The sequence below is a fragment of the Pan troglodytes genome, chromosome 15, assembly GCF_028858775.2.
Source record: "Pan troglodytes isolate AG18354 chromosome 15, NHGRI_mPanTro3-v2.0_pri, whole genome shotgun sequence".
NCBI lineage: Eukaryota > Metazoa > Chordata > Mammalia > Primates > Hominidae > Pan > Pan troglodytes.
The window spans coordinates 89,233,762-89,255,617 of NC_072413.2; the positions used below are offsets into that span (position 1 = coordinate 89,233,762).

The following is a 21,856-nucleotide window of genomic DNA, read 5'->3' on the forward strand; positions in this document are numbered from 1 at the left end:
TCTAGGCAAGGTGGAGAGGAGGATGTGGCTTACCAGCAATTCACATAAACTCAATGTGTGTCAGCAATAAGATTTCTCACCAGAAGTAAAGAAGCAGAGAGGAAAATGGGCCTGTTCTCCATGGGGCAGGTCAGACAGACTTGCTCTCACTTCACATTCCAGGCATCGCATTTGAAGAAGTGGATTTTGTTTAGATGAAGGTACAGAGGGGTGGGTGCTTAAAACCTCTTAAGTTTAGGGCTGGATGTGGTGGCTTATGCCTGTAATCCTGGGGAGGCCAAGGCAGGTGGATCACTTGAGGCCAGGAGTTTGAGACCAGCCTGGCCAACATGGCGAAACCCTCTTCTCTACTAAAAATATGAAAATTAGCTGGCTGTGGTGGCACACGCCTGTAATCCCAGCTACTTGGGAGGCTGAGGCAGGAGAATTGGTTGAACTTGAGAAGCAGAGGTTGCAATGAGCCAAGACTGTGCCACTGCACTCCAGCCTGGGTGACAGAGCAAGGCTCTGTCTCAAAACAAAACAAAAAACCTGTTAAGTTGAGGTGGCTTGAAGAGCTGCCTGTCAGAGACTGGCCAGATACTCACCAATTCTGCCTCTTTTTCCTGCATCCATAGGAAAACTACCTTTCCCAGCCTCCCTTGCAGTTAGGTTGAGGCCATATGACTGGGATCTGACCAATGGAATGTAAGTAGCAGGGATATCCGCCATTTCCACACTTGGCCAAAAACCCCTGTGAGATTCTCTTTTTGCTGCATCCCCTTACCTGTGTGGGTGAAAAGGGAAGACCCCAAGATGATGGACTCTGGTGATGGGAGGATCCTGAATCACTGCCATCACTTTGGGAAAGACTTGCCAGAAAGCAGCCTCTCGTTGGACTTTGCATGAAATTTTCTGCCCGACCCTGAAATTAGTCATCTTGAGTAGTAGTGAGTTGTCATTGGTGGTGTTTGTTTGTAGACAGACTGGACTATCGTTTTTGGGGAATGCAGAGGGGAGACTTCATGGAGAGGGAACTGAATATTATGACCTCTCTGGTATATGCCAGCACTAATATCTAACATGTAATTTAGCAGTATTCTTCTGAAAGTTGTTGAATTAAAGCAAATGGGATTGAAATCCCAACATTTCCCCAGAGTACTGGGCACCATTATAACCTCAGGATTAAGGCCATCTGTCTTAGCCCATTTTCTATGGCTATAACAGAATACCACGGACTAGATTATTTATAAAGAACAGACATTTCTTTGGCTTATGGGTCTAGAGACTGGGAAGTCCAAGAGCATGGTGCCAGCATCTGGCAGGGTCATCTCCTGGCAGAAAGCAGAAAGGCAAGCAAGCTCTGAAGAGAGGAAAAAAGGGGGCTGAACTCCCCCAATAACAAACTCTCTCCCACCATAACAGCATTAACCCATGACCTAATACCTCTTAAAGGTCCCACCTCTTCGCATAGTTACAATGGCAATGAAATTTCAGCATGCGTTTTGGAGGGGACATTCAAATCATAGTATCATCAGAGACTACTGTCTTGCCAGATGAATTCCAGGGATGGAGGCTTCAGGATCACCAGCTACAAGAAATGGCTTTTTCAGAAAAGCAACGAGCCAAGAGGGTCAGAGTTTGGCTCTCTTTTGGTTGGACCAGCCAGAGGAAAGCAGCAGATGGGGATGTATTTCGTGCCGAAAATTTCTCCCACTCTTGTCTGGCCAACCCACAGACCAGTGTGTGTAACAGGAAGATGAGCCCTGTGTGTAAACAGGAAGATGAGCCCTCATCTGACTAAACAACTCTGGTGAATAAGAAATAAATCCTAATGGCTTCTGTCACCTTCCAAACCAGATGGACTTTTTCTTCCACCCATCCTCTCAGGAGAGAAAGGAGTCATAATCCCCAATATTGTCCTTACTTAATCTGTTTAGAAGAAGGATCTACTCTTCTGGAACACTCCAGGACTCTAGGAGCCTGACCCAGAGAGGGATTAAGTGACCAAGATCAAATTTACATTTTAATATGATGCAGTTAATCCTCAGTGATAAACATGGCATATGCCACTGTTGAGAAGATGCTCCAGCCTAAAGAGGCAGGTCAGCAAATGTGGGCCTTTCCAAACAAAGCCCCGTCACTGAGGACAGCCCCACAAAGATGAATGCAACAGGCCCTTCTTCTCTAGTGAGGAGGGGGTGGTCTGATGGTGCCCTCCCTCACTGTGGGGAGCAGCTACCCAGCAGGTACAAGGGGTCATGTGGCCAAGGACAGAGTGGGTGATATTCTCCAAACCACATGACTGGGCTCTGTCCTCAAAAGGGAGTTGGCCAAGTTAAACCACAGAGCGAATTTGCAACACCACACTGAAGAACTGGGTGGCACTTCATGAATCTCAAGTGGCGGGAGAAAAGGCTCTACTTCACTTGAGGGCTGTGTCTTTCTTGACCATTTGCTGGGTAATCAAGTGCAAATCCCCTAATCGCTCTGTTTGAGTTTGCCCTGAGAAGGTCAACCTCTGCCCTTTCCTGACTCCTTTGGTTCTTCAAGGGCCCTCTAGACCCCCTGGTGTTGAAGACTCCCTTACCCCATAAGGACTGCAGCATACTCCCAAGGTGTCCAGTTACTTTGCTTTATTTGCAGACTGAAGTGGGCTACATAAATCCATTAGAGAGTCAACACATGTAGACTTGGCAAAAAGGACAATACAAAAATACAACTCTTGACAGTAAATGAGACTGCCCTCAGCTCATCCCAGTCTGTATCAGTGGGAAGCCAGTGTTTAAGGTCAACATAGGAGGAAGTGCTGTGGAATGAGGAGGCATGGAGGCTTCCACCAATGTCACTGACCCAGTAAAATCCTGGACTGAGATGCATGGGCTCTTCTTGGCTGTGTGGCCATTTCTGCCGCCTTCAAACTTGGTCACTTCCTCCTCTAGGAAGGGGAAGAGAACCTCCCCAAGTCATCAGACACCCTCCACAAGGATCTGAGCAGGGGCTGCGCAGTCAAAGCCAAGTGTAGCCCTGGGACCACTGTGAGCACCCTTCCCTGGGGCACCTCCAGCATGGGCTGTTGCCTCTGGGCATCCCCGATGAAAGGGCTAAGAGACACAGCACAAAGGATCAACCTCTTCGAGGCTGGGGGGAAGAGGGGAAGGGAGACTGAGGAAGGGGTTCTGCCTGGGCCTCCCTTTGGTAGATTCCAGAAATGTTTGCTGATGCCAACTTCTGCTCCTAGCCCCTGGTCCCTTCTTGGAGGAAGCCCAGTTAGCCTATTGGTTCTGAAGAACTCGAGTCCCAGGCCATGGAGGGCATCCTTAGAGCTGGTCCCAGTTCACTGACCAGAAGGGCTGAAGGGCTAGCATTTCTGTGGAGGTGGGCAGGTCTTCTGGAGCAGCAGGCGGCTCTCCCAGTTCTTATGGCTGGAGCTAGGGTCCTCCTCTGCCTATAACTCCCTCAATTCTCCCAACCCAACACCCCCTACCTTCCTTCTCTCCTCCTCCCTTCCTTTTCCCCTTCCTCCTTTCCTTCCCCCTCTTTCTTTCCTTCCCCCTCTTTCTTCCTTCCCCCTCCTGCCTTCCTTCCCCCTCCAGTCTTCCCTTCCCACCCTGTTGTGGGCAGGCTGCAGTGCTGATCCCACCGGGACATTTGGACAGGCGTTGTCTGTGACAACGGTGGCATTGGAAGGCCCTGGCAGCTGAACGCCCAGCCTCCCACCCTCCATGTCCTCACACTCCCCATGCACAAACTGCAGGAAGCAGGCCAGGGAGCGCAGTTCACTGTCTTCCCCCGACCAGCAGCCCCAGCCTGGCCACATCGCAGCCGCGGCAGAGGACACGGCTTATTCCCATGAGCCAACCGGGGCTTATTCCCACCCTCGGGGGTCCCAGCGGGCTCAGCAAGCGAGAGCAGGCTTCAGGAGTTACAGGGGCTTCCCTGCCTCCGCAGCGAGGGAAGCAGGAGGCGGCAGGCCCTGAGGCCCGTGGGCTGAAGGCTCAGGCCTCACGTGGAGCCACCCGCGGAGGACCCAGGCTAGGCCAACCTGCCCGTGGGGGACCCGCCCGACCCTGGCGAGTTAGGGGTCTGGAAGGCCGGGTGGAGCTTGGTCAACAGCTCGGGCTCCTCACCCTGGGCCCCGCTTTTCCCGGAGGCCTCGGGGGCACCCAGCGGGTAGGCCTCCCTGGCCCGGCCGGTCCTGGAGCAGGTGAGGAAGGCCAGGCAGGCCCCGCGGAGGCGGGCCAGGTCCCGGTGGGTGGTCTCACTGACGAAGCAGTAGAGCACGGGGTCGGCGACACAGTTGAAGCTGGTGAGCAGGAGGGAGAAGTGGTAGGCGTTGAAAACGCCCTTGGCGAAGTCGCAGCTGGCCTCCCAGACGCTGCGCACCAGCAGCAACACGTGGTAGGGCAGGAAGCAGGCCAGGAAGATGACCACGGTGCTGAGCACCAGCCGCTGGATCTGGTCCTTGCGGCTCTTCTGGGTGCCGTGGCTCCGGCGCACGGCGCGCAGGATGCCCTGGTAGGACGCCAGCAGCAGGCAGATGGGGAAGAGGAAGCCCACCAGGAAGCGGTAGTAGTTGATGGCGCGCTGCCATGCCTGGATGGGGTAGTGCTCAAAGCACACGCGGTGCTGGTTCTCGTCCTCGATGACCTCCTCGTGCATCAGGAAGTAGATGCTGGTCAGCAGCTCCTTGGCCCAGATGACCACGCTGACGCCGACGGCCGCCTTCAGGGTCCGGAACTGGTGGAAGCGGAAGGGATGGGCCACAGCCAGGTAGCGGTCCACGGAGATGCAGCAGAGGAAGCCCACGCTGATGTAGATGTTCTCGTACAGGAGGATGCCGCACACCTGGCAGGACAGGTCGCCGTGAGACCAGTTGTCGTGCTGCAGCACGTACTGCAGCCAAAAGGGCAGCGAGCAGATGTAGAAGAGGTCGGCCACCGTCAGGTTGCACAGGTACACGCCCAGCTCGTTCCGGGCCTTGATCTGCAGGTAGCCAAAGTAGAGGGACAGGCAGTTGGCCGGGAAGCCCACCACCAGCACAGTAACATAGACCACCGGGGCCAGCGTCTGGTGGATGGTATGGTCGATGGTACAGCTCATCGAGGAGTTGTCTGCAGTGATGTTCCCCATCTTTGGGCCTGAAGGGGCCACACTCCTCATGGGCTCAGGGACTGGGCCTGTCTCTCCACCGCCATCCTGTTTATAGAAGGTGGTTCAAGCTCTACCAAGGGCTGGGCATCGCTGGTGGTGGGCAAGACCCTGAAAGTCAGAGGCAGGAAAGGTTTATAATAGTAGCTAACATGCATGTAGCACCTACTGTGTGTCAGGCACCATTCTAAATCCTTTACTCATTTAATTTAGAAGGTGTACTAGCCCACCAACTCCAATTCAACTAGAATATCTGAACGGCTGGACATGATGGCTTACACCTGTAAGCCCAGCACTTTGGGAGGTGGGGATCGCTCGAGCTCAAGAGTTCAAGACCAGCCTGGGCAACATGGCAAGCCCTTGTCTCTATAAATAAATAAATAAATAACAAGAAGAATAGATCTGAATGGGAGCCCCAGGCGAGGTGGCTCACACCTGTATTCCCAGCACTTTGGGAGGCCAAGGTGGGCAGATCACTTGAGGTCAGGAGTTCGAGACCAGCCTGGCCAACATGGCAAAACCCTGTCTCTACTAAAAATACAAAAATTAGCTGGGCATGGTGGCATGCACCTGTAATCCCAGCTACTCGGGAGGCTGAAGCAGGAGATTCGTTTGAACCTGGGAGGCGGAGGTTGCAGTGACCCAAGATTGTGCCACTCTACTCCAGCCTGAGTGACAGGGGGAGACTCTGTGTCAATAGAAAAAAAAAGAATATATCCGAATGGGTCACATACCAAGATGCTGCAGGGTAGCTTACGTCTCCCCTCCCCATTCCCTGGCTTTGCCTATTTATTGCCTATCCTTTATATATTTTCCTGCTCCCTTGGTGTAGCAAGTAAGGCTAGAGGTTCTTATGAGCATGTGCCTACCCTGAGCCTGCTCTCCCAGGGAGACTTGGGGCAAAGATCAGTTCTAACCCACACGTGACAGCACCGGCCACCTTCATCCACAGCAATAGGCGGCATTCACATTTGTCCTACTTGCTCACAGGAATGTACTACTTAAGTCCATTTACACTGAGACCACTGCCCCTCATGGGGACCTCTCCAGATAGCATCAGAAGAGGCCCAACCTTGTCCACATTTTACCGCGTTCTGGCAAGAAACAAAAACCCAGTTTCCCGCAAGCACAGCCTGGACTCCTGTGTGTTCATCCAGCAAGAGCTACCTCTCCTCTCCTCCATGGAGCTCCGGGAAAGCTTTGGACCAAGGCCCCAGGACATGAGCGCCAGGCCAGGGCCAGCCGCGTACAGACTGCAAGTCACTTACCTTGTCTCAGCCTAGGTTTCCTCACCTGTCAAATGGAGATAAAAACACCTGCCCTTGGGGATCAGTATCAGGGCCAGATCAAATGATGGGTATGCAAACACAGGGCATTGTTTTTCCAGAAGCAAAGAGGAGGAGTAGGAGATTATAATGTTACTGGAATTAGTGAAAAGTTCCTATTTATTGGCTGGGTGCAGTGGCTCACACCCATAATCCCAGCATTTTGGGAGGCTGAGGTGGGCAGATCACTTAAGGTCAGGAGTTTGAGACCAGCCTGGCCAATGTGGCAAAACTCTGTCTCTACTGAAAATTAGCTGGGCATGCTGGCGGGCTCCTGTAATCCCAGCTACTCGGGAGGCTAAGGCACGAGAATCACTTGAACCTGGGAGGCAGAGCTTGCGGTAAGCCGAGATCGCAGCACTGCACTCCAACCTGGGCGACAGAGTGAGACTCCATCTCAAAAAAAAGAAGTTCTTATTGAGAATTTAACAAAGACAATTCCAGATATATGAATAAGTTTGAGCAAGATAGAATACAATGTTTTGGTTGGGCGCAGTGGCTCACACCTGTAATCCCAGCACTTTGGGAGGAAGAGGCAGGTGGATCACCTGAGGTCAGGAGTTCGAGACCAGCCTGGCCAACATGATGAAACCCCATCTCTACTAAAAATTCAAAAATTAGCCAGGTTTTATGGCAGGCACCTGTAGTCCCAGCTACTCAGGAGGCTGAGGCATGAGAATCACTTGAACCTGGGAGGCAGAGGTTGCAGTGAGCTGAGATCATGCCACTGCACCCCGGCCTGAGTAACAGAGCAAGACTCCGTCTCAAAAACAAAAAAGAACTTCTTGGATGAATAGGTGAACGACACTTCCCACCTTCCAGGTGAGGAAACTATGGTTCTAAAGGGCAAGTGACTTGCCTGAAGCCAGCCTGAGGTTGGAAGCGTTGCTGCTAGAATCCAGGTCTCCTTGCTCCACATCCCTGCCACGTACAGTCTCTGCCTGAGACTCAGCTCCCAACCTCTCAGTTCCCAGAAAACAGGGACTCCCAGTCTCTGACTCACCTCTTCCGTCCTCTCCAGGGCACTGGCCTAGAATTCCAGTGGTGGTGGTGGAGGGAGTTGCTTCTTGTTTTCGTTGTGGTAAAACACACATAAAATAACATTTACCATTTTAGCCACTTTTTTTTTTTTTTTAGACGGAGTTTTACTCTTGTTACCCAGGCTAGAGTGCAATGGCGCAATCTCGGCTCACTGCAACCTCCGCCTCCCAAGTTCAAGCGAGTCTCCTGCCTCAGCCTCCTGAGTAGTTGGATTACAGGCATGCGCCACCACGCCCGGCTAATTTTGTATTTTTAGTAGAGACGGGGTTTCTCCATGTTGGTCAGGCTGGCCTTGAACTCCCCACCTCAGGTGATCCACTCACCTCGGCCTCCCAAGGTGCTGGGATTAGAGGCATGAGCCACCCCACCCGGCCCATTTTAGCCACTTTCAAATGCATTAAGTATATCGACACTGTTGTGCAACCATCACCACCCTCCATCTCCAGAACTCTTTTCATCTTGCAAAATTAATAACTCCCCAGCCCCTAGCAACCACCATTTCTGTCTCTATGAACTTGACTATTCTAGGTACCTCATATAAATGGAATCAGACCGTATTTGTCCTTTTGTGTCTGGCTTATTTGACTTATAAGATTCATAAGATTCATCTATGTTGTAGCACATGTCAGAATTTCCTGCCTTTTTAAGGCTGAATAATAGTCCACGGTATGCACAGCCCACATTTGGTTTATCCATGCATTGATGGACATTGGGATTGTTTTTATCTTTTGGCTATTGTGAATGAAGCTGCTATGAACATGAGTGTACAAAGATCTGTTCAAGTTCCCACTTTCAGTTCTTTTGGGTATATACTCAGAATTGGAACTGCTGGATCATATGTTAGTTCTATTTTTAATTTTTTGAGGAACCACCCTACCGTTTTCCACAGTGGCTGCACCATCTTACATTTCCACCGGCAATACACAACGGTGGGTTTGGGGTTTGTTTGTTTGTTTGTTTGTTTTCATTTGTATGTTTTGGTGGTGAGAAAAAGGGGAGAAGGAACAGCTGAAGTCCGTGATCCCAAAACTCTTCCCATAGCCCAATGAATCAGAATTCAGCCCTAGTCACCCTCCTCTTGCCAGCCCTCCTGTCCCTGAATTGCAAGCTCACACCTATGGGGCCAAATCCTTTGCCAGGCTTACATATGAGGAAATCCACTGCAGCTCGTGTCCCCAAATGGTCCCCTATCCAGGGCCGTTCCGGTTTCCGAATTTACTTGAGATTCTCCACAGTCCACACAAAATCTGCCCGCAGGAAGACAAAATCCATTCATAAAAGCGCAGGCCCCCAGGCTCCCCCCCAAATGGCAAATGAAGCCCCCATGAAAACACAACCAGTCATCTTGGAAATTCACTGAGCGTCATCAGGCTATGGTTTACGAGTGGTGGGTGTATATACATGTAGGGTGGTGCTTCCTCTTCCCTAGGCCAACAATAAGCTAATTCTGGCAACCAAAGTCAGAAACATTCAAGCCTAAAGAACAAAAAAGAAACATTTACTCCGTTTAGATGAAAGCACCTCCTACGTTCATTTTGGAGAGAAAAGAGGGTTTTGGTATTCTAATGCTGCAGTGCTTGAACTTAGGTGCTTCAGAATCCCCCGGGGAATTTGTTATGACAGATCGCTAAGCCTCACCTCCAGAGTTTCAGACTCAGTGAGTCTGGGCTGGGGCTCAGGAATTTTACATTTCAAACAAGCTGCCAGGTGATGCGGATGCTGCCAGCCCATGGACCACACTTTGAGTAGCAAAGTGCTAGGAGAGTCTGGAAGGTCCAGGGTTCAGCTCCTGAGTGCATGCCCTACAAGAGCTCCCAAGGCAGGGAAACAGAGGAAGCTGGCAGGGGAATGTGATCCAGCAGGACCTTGTGGGCACAACCAGGTCGCAGCCCTTGGGATGTCTCCCGGCTGATTCGAGGCCCCAAGAAAAAGCGATTAAACCTGAGCACTTACACCTTTTATTTGCAAAATACTTTACAGTTTACAGAGCTTTTCACTTCTGTTCTCTTGTCCAATTTTAAAAACAGCCATTTAGAGATGTGTCCATTTTAGAGATGAGAAAACCAAGGTCAGACAGATGAAGCAGCTTGAACTATCCAGTACCCTGGCTTTCACTGCACAAGTGTGTGTAGAGCATCTCGGATGTTCACAGCACCAAGCTAGACATGGAGGACCTAGAGGTCAACAAGAAATGGGCCGGGTGTGATGGCTCACGCCTGTAATCTCAGCACTAGCTGAGGCAAGAGGATCGCTTGAGCCCAGGGGTTCAAGTATCAGGGGAATCACCCCCGATAATTTAACGTAATTTCACATAGGTTCTTTTCTATTTCCCTAAGTGTTGGCCAGTCTGAGAAATAAAGGGAAAGAGTACAAAAGAGAGAAATTTTAAAGCTGGGTGTCCAGGGGAGACATCACATGTCGGCAGGTTCCATGATGCCCCTCAAGCCACAAAACCAGCAAGTTTTTATTAGTGATTTTCAAAGGGGAGGGAGTGTATGAATAGGGTGTGGGTCACAGAGATCACATGCTTTACAAGGTAATAAAATATCACAAGGCAAATGGAGGCAGGGCAAAATCACAGGACCGAGGTGAAATTAAAAATGCTAATGAAGTTTCATGTCCCACTGGGCACATATTGTCATTGATAACATCTTATCAGGAGACAGAGTTTGAGAGCAGACAACCAGTCTGATCAAAATTTATTAGGCGGGAATTTCCTCATCCTAATCAGCCTGGAAGCGCTATGGGAGACTGGGGCTTATTTCATCTCTTATCTGCAACCGTATAAGACAGACATTCCCAGAGCAGCCATTTTAGACACCTACCCCTGGGAATGCATTCTCTTTCTCAGGGCCGTTCCCTGCTGAGAAAAAGAATTCAGCGATATTTCTCCTATACACTTTTGAAAGAAGAGAAATATGGCTCTGTTCCACCCAGCTCTCAGGCAGCCAGACCTAATGGTTATCTCCCTTGCTCCCTGAACATCGCTTTATCCTGTTCTTCTTTCAAGGTGCCCAGATTTCATATTGTTTAAACACACATGCTTTACGAACAATTTGTGCAGTTAACGCAATTATCACAGGGTCCTGAGGCAACATACATCCTCAGCTTACGAAGATGATGGGATTAAGAGATTAAAGACAGGCATTGGAAATCATAAGAGTATTGATGAGGGAAGTGATAAATGTCCATGATATCTTCACAATTTATGTTCAGAGATTGCAGTAAAGACAGGCATAAGAAATTATAAAAGTATTAATTTGGGGAACTAATAAATGTCCATGAAATCTTCACAATTTATGTTCTTCTGCCATGGCTTCAGCCGGTCCCTCCATTCAGGGTCCCTGACTTCCCGCAACATTCAAGACCAGCCTGGGCAACACAGCAAGACTCTGTCTCTACATAAAATTTAAAAATTAGCAAAGCATGGTGGTGCACACCTATAGTCCCAGCTAATCAGAAGGCTGAAGTGGGAGGATCGCTTGAGCCCAGGAGGTCAAGGCCGCAGTGAGCCATGTTCGTGCCACTGTACTCCAGCCTGGGTGACAGAGTGAGACCCCCCATCTCAAAACAAACAAAATGCAAGAAATGGCTCCCAGTCTCAAGGAACCTCCAAGCTTGAAAGACAGGAATGTCCCATGCACAAATCACTATCATGCAAGGCAGTGTATGGTGGGTGCAGTGGGCCTCTCTGCCACACACATTAAACACTGGTTTGCCCTTTTTATTCCCTGTGCACTCCCTGTGGGATGGCTGCTTCTCCGTGGTTTCAACCCCATCTACACTCTGATGACTCCCAGGTCTTTCCCAGGATGAAGGCATAACCGGCTTCCTGCCACTCACAGGACACGCTCAGTGAGGCCCACGCTGGGTCCATCATTTTCTCCACTGCCCTTTTCTTGGAAGGGGCCTCCTCACCTGCCCAATCACTCATGTCAATGGCTGGCCTTCAGCTTTCACCCACATCTTCATCCACAGCGTCCAGTTAATTTCCAAGTTCTACCATTTTCAACTCTAAGTATTTCCTACATCCATCTCCTTCTCTTCAGCTGTCTTGCCAGCACCCTAGATGGGCTTGGTCAAGAGCTCCTTCCCAGAGTCAGTGCAACAGCCTCCTCCTGGGCTGCTTCCTGTCTCATCTTACTATCCTCAAAGCCATCCTCTAAACAGAAATCTAACCCAGTCACACCCTGCTGCAAATGCTTCCATGGTTCTCCAATCATCCACCCATCCATCCATCTGTTCATCCATCCATTCACGTATCCATCATCCATTCATCCATCCATCCACCCAAGTATTCATTCATACAGCAAATACTCACCGAGTGTCTATTATATGGAAGGCACAACACTAGACACTGGCCCCTAGTAACAAGTGGTTTTTAGTCTTAAGGCGGAGGAGAGAAGATAAGTGAAACAAGCTCACAAAGAGAGTGCAGGATTTTGTGAGGATTCACGGGTGGGGGCCTCACCCTGTCAGGAAAGGCCTTCCTGAGCATCGGCAGTTACAGTAAGATCAGGAGAAAGAGGAAGTGCTGCCCAAGCAGAGGAGAGTTTCTACCTGTGGAAAATGTGTGGAAACAGACGAAATGCAAGAGGAAGAGAAGGGGCAGCTCTGCGGAACTGAAAGTAGGTTGGTGTGACTGGATCTAAATAAGAGGTAGGCAGGGCGAGAGAGGAAACAGTGTGAAGCTGTAGAACTGGCAAGTAATTACAAGGGAGGTGGGGAACAACCAGGGGCAAACTGGAGATTTTTCTTGGTGCCTGGTCCTTATAACCTCCCCAAAATTATTTGTTGGATGGATGGTGGAGAGGTGGGAGGGTGAATGAGTAAATGGAGGGATAGGGGTAGCCAGATAGATGGATGACACTGGATGGCTGGACAGATGGATATATGGGCAGCTGGAGAGGTGAGTGGATAGATGGGTGGGTGGATGGATAAGTGGATGGGTGAATGTGTAAGTGGATGCATGGGTGAGGGGTAGAGGGATAGAGGGATGAGTGAATGCGTGGACAGATGGACGTATGGGTGGGTGGATAGGTGAGCTGATGGAAGGGTGGGTGGGTGGGTGGGTGGATAAGTGGATGGGTGAATGTGTAAATGGATGCACGGGTGAGGGGAAGATGGATAGATGGATGAGGGAATGGGTGGCAGATGGATTATGGGTAGGTGGATAGGTGAGTAGGTGAGTAGGTGAGTGAGTGGATAGGTAAGTGGTGGGGGGTTGAGGCTGGGTGCTGGGACAGTGAGGATATCATTAATAGAAACAGGAAAGTGAGGAGGAGGAATCACCGTGGTCCCCTCTCTGCTCAGCCTGCCTGAGCTGGTCTGAGGGTCCTGATTTTTCACCAGTGCCTTCCCTTCTACTGTTCCCTGAGGACAGGCACCCCCAGATGGAAACTCTGACTTGCCCTCTACCTCATCTCCACAGGAACCTTCCTCCTCAAAAATCAAAGAACACAGTGGATGCAAAAATATTCCGTAAATGGAAAAATGTAGATGTAGAGAAGAACTAAGCCACATCTGTCGAGGGCCCTGCACTTGCCAGGCAAGTTTCTGAATGTCTGTTCTCTCTTTCAACACCACTCTCATCAGCTCCCACTTTACAGATAAAGAAACTGAGGCTCAGAGAGATGAACCAACCTGCTGAAGTCTCTGCAGTTGAGATGCGGCAGGCCAGGTCTGGAACTCGGACTGGTCCATACTTTCCTTCATGCTGTGCTGACTATCATGATCATCCCAGAACCATCACCCTCAAGCCCCCAGCTCAGCCAAGCTCCAGTCCTCACAGATGCTGCAGCAATGGCCACCAGGCTTGGTCCTGGGCTGGCCCCCTTCACCTGGACTATACTTTAGCAGGTCAACCATGTTTTCAACGCCCACTGAGGAAAACCAGCCACGTGGCCAGTCCGTAGTTTGGGAAGGCATTGGAGAAAAGAATCAAAATAACACTTTATTACCCAGCTAAGAAATTGAGAAAAACTACAGAGTGACTCAACGCCTGAAAGCAAATCTTTAGCAAATGCAAATCAGCATAGAGGTCTCTGAGGACTTTAATGACCAAGAGAAATTAAGCTCCCAACAGGAAGGAAAGGCCTCTCTGACTAAGCTAGGAGTCTCTTGCATGTCCCAAGTCAGAAGGCGGAGGTGCCTAAATGCTGGATTCCAGCTGGCACATAAATAGTGATCTAACTCGCCCCCCCTTTCGTGCGGCACACACCGGCACGCACACAGACAGTTACTCATGGTGCCAGGGCTGCTCACGGAACCCCAAACCCACAAGAGCTGGGGAGTTTCCCCAGGGCCCAGCTTCCTTTTCCTTCAGTTGGCCAAACCTCTGCATGCTTTAAGCAAGGCTGTTTCATTTTCTGAAAGTGCTTTATTTTTCCCTCTGAGGAGAGGGGAAAAATCAGGATGCATTTTTCCTTAGTCCCCATTTTCCCCCCAGATCGCCTCACTCCAGCAACAACGTGGACCATAGCATCTCACTTCTAGAACCCTTGTCACTGTTTCAAAGGTCAGTCCCATCTGGGCTCACAAAGTCCCTGTGAGTCAGGTGGGCTGGCATTGCTAAGCCATTTCTCAGAACCTGAAGCCCAGAGAGGCTAACGCAGGGAGGCTCAAACTCACACAGTCAGTTGGGGTGGATCTGAATCCAGAACCCATGTGTCTAGGCACCAACTTGCTGCCTTTGAGCTTTTTGGATCACAAGCAATAGCAAGAAATACACCTGACATTGCGACCCAGAACACAGACAGACACACACACACACACACACACACACACACACACATCTGTACAAAGCAACAAACTTCCCCAAAGCAATACTTACCCTACTTCTTGCCACGCACTCTGATCATTTCTATTCTATTTCAATTTTTTAAATGCAGGTCATGAGCTATGAAGTTGATTTACTGACCCATGAATGGGTCACAACCCGCAGTTTGGAAACAGCTGGATGGACCCCCACCTGTGCTTTCCAGCTTCTCCTAGAGCCTCAGGGCCCCAGGAAGGCAGTGTGGTCTCTGCAACCAGGTGAGGAGCAGGCAGCTGCTGAAATCAGGATGGAGGGAGTCCTCTGAGGGGGGAGTCTGAAACGAGTCCTCTCTGACTCTGCCTGCCCCAGCTAGGCTCTGCCTTCAAACCTCAAACAGCTGGGCTTCCTGCAGAGGCTCTGCAGGAGCCTGGGCACCCTTGCAGCCACGATCCCAGCTCTCCCTCCAGCGACTTCCCGCAGCCTGAACCTCCCAGCTCCGGCTAGAAAATCCCCAGCTGGAGGCTGCCCATTCCCGAGCTGAGGCAGAATCATGTGAACTCCAATCTGGTGTCAGGCTGGGCGGTTGCCGAGGAACCACTCGCCAGCCAGAGGCTGAGGGCGGCGGAATGGCTCTCTCCACGCATCCTCCTCTGCTCTCCATGCAACCCAGAGTCAGTGAGCAGCCTCGCTGGGAATGTGAAAGCCTGAGCTAGGGGCAGGTGCCCTCAGGACTGTGGTGGGGGGATACAGGAGGAGGGGGTGGGCTAATTCTAGCCACCTTTCAGCACCTACAGGATACCGGGATCCAGGCAAGGGCGGGGGAAGCCGCCAACATCTGGGTCACTGGGGCTCAACCCTGGCCATGTGCATGAGAACATACCTGGGAGCCTACAAAAAAAATACCAATGCCCGGGCCCCACCCGGGGCTGGTTAAATCATGCTTCCTGGAAGTGACGTGCCAGCATCAGTGGCTCTAAAGCTCCCTGGACTGTTCTAAAGTGCAGTGAAGGTGGGCAGCCACGGATGTGGTGAAGCAGGTAGGATCCTGTTTGGCAGAGCAGCAGAGCGAAGGCAGTGGAGCTAAGGCTCTGGGCATCAGTAAGGATAGGGCGGGCATCAATGTTTTCAACTGTGTCGGTCCCCAGAGCAGGAACCAAGCCCAGGGCTCTGGCCCCGGGGGCCCTTCTGGCTCTCAGGAGCACTTACGAAACTCCCTCCCTCACACACATAACACGGAGGATGGAAAGGCCCAGCATTTTGGCGTAACCACCTCCCTCCAAGGCAGACTCCTTGGAAGCTGATTATAAGCTACGTTGCCAGAGCCAGGAAGCCAACAGATACGGTGCATGGGGCCACTGGGGGTGCAAGTCCTTCCTGCTGGAAGTGGCCAGAGCCCTGTGCTTGGTCCCTGCTCTGGGGACCAACACAGTTTAAAACACTGATGCCCATCTTATTCGTGCCAAGAGCCTTGGCTCCACTGCCCTCACTCTGCTGGTAGGGGGTCTAAGGAAATCCCCTTCAGTGGGGCCTGGGCCCTCCAAGCAAATGCTACCACATAGCAGGCCTTTTAAAAACTATTTCCGGCCAGGTGCGGTGGCTCACGCCTGGAATCCTAGCACTTTGGGAAGCCGAGGCGGGTGGATCACCTGAGGTCAGGAGTTGGAGACCAGCCTGGTCAACATGGTGAAACCCCATCTCTATTAAAAATACAAAAATTTGCTGGGGGTGGTGGCGCATGCCTGTAATCCTAGCTACTCGGGAAGCTGAGGCAGGAGAATCACTTGAACCTGGGAGGCAGAGGTTGCGGTGAGCCGAGATCATGCCATTGCACTCCAGACTGGGCGACAAAAGCGAAACTCTGTCTCAAAAAAAAAAAAAAAAAGTTTCCTACGTCAGTTGCTTCTTGCAGGCCTTATGTTACGAGCAAAGGCTTCAGCTTGTTGTGGTGCAGTAGCGTACATTTAGACACACGTGCTACTTCTGAGTTGCGGAAGTGTGGCTGGCTTTCCCTGATGTCATATAGGAGGACGCGGGGTTAGGAGCACAGAACTGACTTAGCAGTGACTGCCTGGCTTACCCCTAGGACACAACCTGCCAGAGAGAACACCTCTGGCCCTCTACGGGGTGGCCTGTCCTAACAGGGTGTGCACACACCGGCCGTCTACACCATCATCGTCTATACCTGCAGGAACCACTAATGGCACGGTGTCCCCTCCCGCCTCCAGCCCTGCCAGGGGCCGGCAAGCTGCCCCAGCCCCTCTGCTGGCAACATGTGCCCTACTGCACCTGGAGTAAGGACCATGCCTTTGGGATGAAGGAGAGGTGAAACTTTCTTTGGTTTTACTCAAATTGGCTGAGCCCAGGTCTTTGTGAAATGCTAGCTCAGTAAGAGAAAAAAGAGCCCATGCTCTCTCATGTGCTTGGCCCTCAAGGGGTTAGAAAATAGCCTGGAGTGGCTCAGTACCAAGAGCTCCCTTTACCATTTCCTGAGCATTTGCTTTGCACCAGGTGCTGTGCCCATCCTTTGTTTAATCCTTATATCAACTCTGTGTGGCAGGGATTATCCTGTTGCCCAGGCTGGAGTGCAGTGGTACCACCTCCACTCACTGCAACCTCCGCCTCCTGGGTTCAAGCAATTTTCCTGCCTCAGCCTCCCAAGGAGCTAGGATTACAGGCATGCGCCACCACACCAGGCTAACTTTTTTTTTTTTTTTTTTTTTTGAGATTCGCTCTTGTTGCCCTGTCTGGAGTGCAATGGCGTGATCTCGGCTCACGGCAACTTCCACCTCCCGGGTTCAAGCTATTCTCCTGCCTCAGCCTCCTGAGTAGCTGGGATTACAGACATGTGTCACTATGCCTGGCTAATTTTGTATTTTTAGTAGAGATGGGGTTTCTCCATGTTGGTCAGGCTGGTCTTGAACTCTCGACCTCAGGTGATCCGCCCACCTCGGCCTCCCAAAGTGCTGGGATTACAGGCGTGAGCCACCACACCTGGCCCTAATTTTTGTATTTTTAGTAGCGATGGGGTTTTGCCATGTTGGCCAGGCTGGTCTCGAACTACTGGCCTCAAGTGATCCACCTGTCTTGGCTTCCCAGAGTACTGAGATTACAGGCGTGAGCCACCGTGCCTGGCTGAAACAACATCGATTTCTTATCTTGCAGTTTTGGAGGTCAAAAGCATGACATCGATCTTACTGGCTAAAATCAAAACTGCAGTCTGCAGGGCCGCATTCTTTCTCGAGGCTTTAAAATCCATTTCCTTGTCTTTCCAGCTTCTAGAGACTTCTAGCATACTTTGGCTTGTGGCATCTTCCATCTTCAAAGCCTACAGCAGTCAACTGAGTCCTTCTCACATCACATCTCCTCTTCTGACTCTCACATTCCCTCTTCCACTTCAAAGGGTCCTTCCTTGTGACAATGCTGGATCACTCCTTACTTTAAGGTCAGCTGATTAGGAGTCTTAATTCCACCTGCTGCCTTAATCCCCCTTTGCCACGTAAGGTAACGCAGTCGCAGGTTCTGGGGATTAAGAACTGGGCCTCTTTAGGGAGGGCATTATTCTGCCTCCCACACCCACCATGTGATACTTACTTAAAACCCTGTATAGTGCTGGCTGGGTGAGGTGACTCATGCCTATAATCCCAGTACTTTCGGAGGCTGAGACGGGTGGATTGCTTGAACTCAGGGGTTTGAGACCAACCTGGGCAACATGGTGAAACCTCGTCTCTACAAAAAATACAAAAAATTGGTGGGTGCAGTGGCATGTGCCTGTAGTCCCAGCTACTCAGGGGACTGAGGCTGGGGAATTGCTTGAGCCCAGAAGGCGGAGGTTGCAGTGAGCCGAGATCACACTCGGGCGACTAGAGTGAAACCATGTGTCAAGCAAAACAAAACAAAACAAAAACCCTGTACAGCGCTGCTTCTCGAATGTTAGTGTGCATGTGTTATACATCTCCCAGGAATCTTGTTAGTGTAGCTTCTGGTTCAGTTCAGTAGGTCTGGGGTAGGGCCTGAGATTCTTCCCTTCTTTTTTTTTTGAGATGGAATCTCGCTCTGTCGCCCAGGCTGGAGTGCAGTGGCGCGATCTCAGCTCACTGCAAGCTCCGCCTCCCGGGTTCACGCCATTCTGCTGCCTCAGCCTCCTGAGCAGCTGGGACTACGGGCGCCCGCCACCATGCCCAGCTAATTTTTTGTATTTTCAGTAGAGATGGGATTTCACCGTGTTAGCCAGGATGGTCTTGATCTCCTGACCTCGTGATCTGCCCTCCTCAGACTCCGAAAGTGCTGGGATTACAGGTGTGAGCCACCACGCCCGGCCTGATTCTGCCCTTCTAACATGAACTGAGGACCACCACCTTTATCTCTTGTATCCCCATGGCAATTGCTATAATGCTGCACAAGTGTTTGGACTAAATAAATACTTGATAATGGAAAGGGCCAGGCATGGTGGCTCACACCTGTAATTCTAGCACTTTGGGAGGCCAAGGCAGGAGGATCGATTGCTTGAAGCCAGGAGTTTGAGACCAGCCTGGGCAAAAAAGTGAGACCTTGTCTGTACAAAAATTTAAAATATTAGCTGGTTGTGGTGGCCCACACCTGTAGTCCCAGCTAGTTGGGAGGCCAAGGAGGGAGGATCCCTTGAGCCTGAAAGTTTGAGGCTGTAGTGTCCAGCCTGGGTAACAGAGAAAGACCCAAAGGAAGGAAGGGAGGAAGGGAGGGAGGGGAGGGGAGGAAGGAAGGAAGGAAAGAAGGAAGAGAAAACGAGGGAGAGAAGGAAGAGAAAAGGAGGGAGGGAAGGAAGGAAAAATTGAGCTCTGAGTGTTTTTATCACTGTGGTACAAGGGAGCTGGGACAAGGGCTCCTCACACACGCTTCACACAGAAAGAAGGTGGCCTGAGGTTCTAAATGACAAACGGGTGCTGAGCAAGGGGATGCAGGGTGGGTGCTCACCTGCTTTGAGCTCCCAGTATATGCAAGGCATTGAGCTTTCCATAGGCTGCCTTGATGCCTCACAGCAACCCGCCAGGTAAATATCATCCCAGCTTTATCACTGAAAGCTCAGGGCTATCCAAGACCAAGGTCACACAGCTGGCAAGCAAGCAGCAGTGCTGGTATTCAATTCAAGGTCTGAATTCACTGTGTTTTCATTTTTAATTAATTAATTAATTTTTAGAGATGGGGTCCCTGTTCTGTCACCCAGGCTGGAGTGTAATGGTGCGATCATAGCTCACTGCAGCCTCGAAAGTCTGGGTTCAAGCAATCCTGCCGCCTCAGCCTCCCCAGTAGCTGGGACTCAGGTATGGGCCATCACGCCCAGTTCATTGTATTTTTAAAACAATTTTTAGTATATGCAAGGGATTGGTTCCATCATTGTATTTATTTATTTTTATTTTTATTTATTTATTTTTTTGAAACAAGTCTCCCGTCTGTTGCCCAGGCTGGAGTGCAGTGGCACGATCTTGGCTCACTGCAACCTCCACCTCCCGAGTTCAAGCGATTCTTGTGCCTCAGCCTCCCAAGTAGCTGGGATTACAGGCGCATGCCACCATGCCTGGCTGATTTTTGTATTTTTAGTAGAGACAAGGTCTCACCATGTGGCTTATGCTGGTCTCAAATTTCTGAGCTGAAGCCATCTGCCCACCTTGGCCTCCCAAAGTGCTAGGATTATAGGCATGAGCCACCGCACCTGGTGCATCATTGTATTTTAATATTCACCAGTGTAATGCATGGAAATATGTATGACTATTGGTTAATGCCTATCTTCCCCTTTACACAGGAAGCTGCCTGGGGAAGGAGGAGCTGGGTCTATTTTGTTCTTTGCTAGGCACCGTGCACACCAAAAACATGCCGAACGTTTGGGTGAATAAATGAATCTAAATTCTGCTTCTTCCTGTAGCCTGCTGGGAAGGCCAGCGTGGCTAAAATTGAAGTCAGAAACTAACAATCTGGTGGAAACAGTCAGGATACAGGATGAGGCAACAAGAAGAGTGTTGGTTTGGACTCTCAGGGTGTGAGTGGGTGGCCTTACGTGGAAGTGCATTTCCTGGTGCTGAACCGGGGACTTCCAGCCAGGAGAGTCTGTGGTCTGAGAAGGTCTGAGCTGCTTGGGGCATCTCTCCTGTCTGCAGCCGCAGCACAGACCACAGACCTGGAGGTTGCCACGGCAACCCCTGGGGCCTACTGCCCCCACTGCCTGCAGAGTGCTCCAGCCCATCAATTAATAACCTAATAATGTATGACAACAGTCACTCCAAACACACAGGAAGCAGCCCTCTTGAAAAACAAACAGACTTCTCCAGCGACTTGAGAGCTTCAAATATGCTCATTACACTCAACCCCGGGCCACCTGCTCAAATCTATTTTCTTGAATCCAAATTGCTCTCTCGTTGGCTTCTCCCTCTTGTTTGTCCCCAGGGTTGACAAAGCTGGGGATTGAAGCCTCAGAGGTTCCAGGGAAAATGATGCTAGAGAGGCCACTGGGTAGGATGCTTGCTCCCTTAGCCCTGTGTCAGGCCCAGAGATACTGATTCTGACCAAAATGGACTGTGATAAGGCCCATGTCTGTCTCTGCAGGTCCTCTCCTGGGAGAAACACTTCAACTTTTGCAAAAGATTCATTAATTCATCACCATGGCACCCAGAAAAAAAAAATGCAAAAGAGAAGACTCAAGTTGTGGCCGACCCAAGGTGGCTGCAAACTGAGATTTTCCTCGTTGAGAGGTGGGGGTCTAAGTTCCCTCCCTTGAACCTAGGCAGGCCCTCTGACTGCCTAACCAACAGAAATAGCATGGAAGCGACACTGTACCGGTTTTTGAGGCTAAGCCTGAAGAGACTGGCAGTTCCCACTTCCTGTCGTCTGGGAATAATTGTTCTTGAAACCTAAGTGCTATGCTGTGAGGAAGCCAAGCAGCCTCGTTGACAGGCCCACATGGAGCGGAACCAAACCCTGGCCAGCAGCCCCTGCTGCACCCCTAGCTGACAGCCAGGTTCGACTTGTCTTGCATACCAGTATGTCATCTTGGATGAGGATCCCCTAGTAGGGCCATCTCAGCTGATGCTCCAAGGAGCAGAGATGAGCCATCCCCACCAAGCCCTGCAAGAAAGACTGCCAACTAATCAGGAGGAAGACTTGCAAGTTGGGTTGGGTATACTGAAGTGTAAACATGTAGCTGCTACTCTTTTTTTTTTTTTTTTTTTTTTGAGACGGAGTCTTGCTCTGTCACCCAGGCTGGAGTGCAGTGGCGCGATCTCTGCTCACCGCAAGCTCCTCCTCCCGGGTTCACGCCATTCTCCTGCCTCAGCCTCCCGAGTAGCTGGGACTACAGGCGCCCGCCACCACGCCCGGCTAATTTTTGTATTTTTAGTAGAGACGGGGTTTCATCGTGTTAGCCAGGATGGTCTCGATCTCCTGACCTTGTGATCTGCCCGCCTCAGCCTCCCAAAGTGCTGGGATTATAGGCGTGAGCCACTGCACCCGGTCTAAGTTAATACCTTTAAATGTGGTTTGTTATGCAGCAATAGATAACAGGAACATAAATTATTTGTCTCCCCAAATCACTTTAGGGCCTATCATGTGCTGGATTCATTCATATAATTATTTGATT

At 50.7% G+C, this 21,856-nt stretch overlaps 1 protein-coding gene and 1 long non-coding RNA gene across 5 annotated transcripts in view; one reads left to right on the plus strand and one right to left on the minus strand.

The window, feature by feature from the left end:
- Positions 1 to 2,600: 2,600 nt before the first annotated feature.
- GPR68 (G protein-coupled receptor 68) overlaps positions 2,601 to 21,856 on the minus strand; it is a 32,271-nt gene continuing 13,015 nt past the window's right edge. The window contains exons 1-2 of one of the 4 annotated variants that reach the window (XM_510122.9): positions 14,467 to 14,940; positions 2,601 to 5,241 (exon numbers count right to left, since the gene is read on the minus strand). In XM_510122.9, the coding sequence (XP_510122.1) occupies positions 4,015 to 5,142 (1,128 nt within the window). In that variant the 5' untranslated portion in view covers positions 5,143 to 5,241; positions 14,467 to 14,940 and the 3' untranslated portion in view covers positions 2,601 to 4,014. Of the gene's footprint in view, positions 5,242 to 13,139; positions 13,777 to 14,328; positions 14,941 to 21,856 lie in introns of those variants that run through there. The other 3 variants (XM_003314487.6, XM_063793087.1, XM_009428290.3) reach the window with 3 other exon arrangements.
- LOC101058708 (uncharacterized) lies at positions 12,290 to 21,785 on the plus strand. Its single transcript, XR_010151007.1, has 4 exons — positions 12,290 to 12,405; positions 12,928 to 13,044; positions 14,387 to 14,531; positions 20,827 to 21,785. It is a non-coding gene; the product is annotated as an uncharacterized LOC101058708 (long non-coding RNA).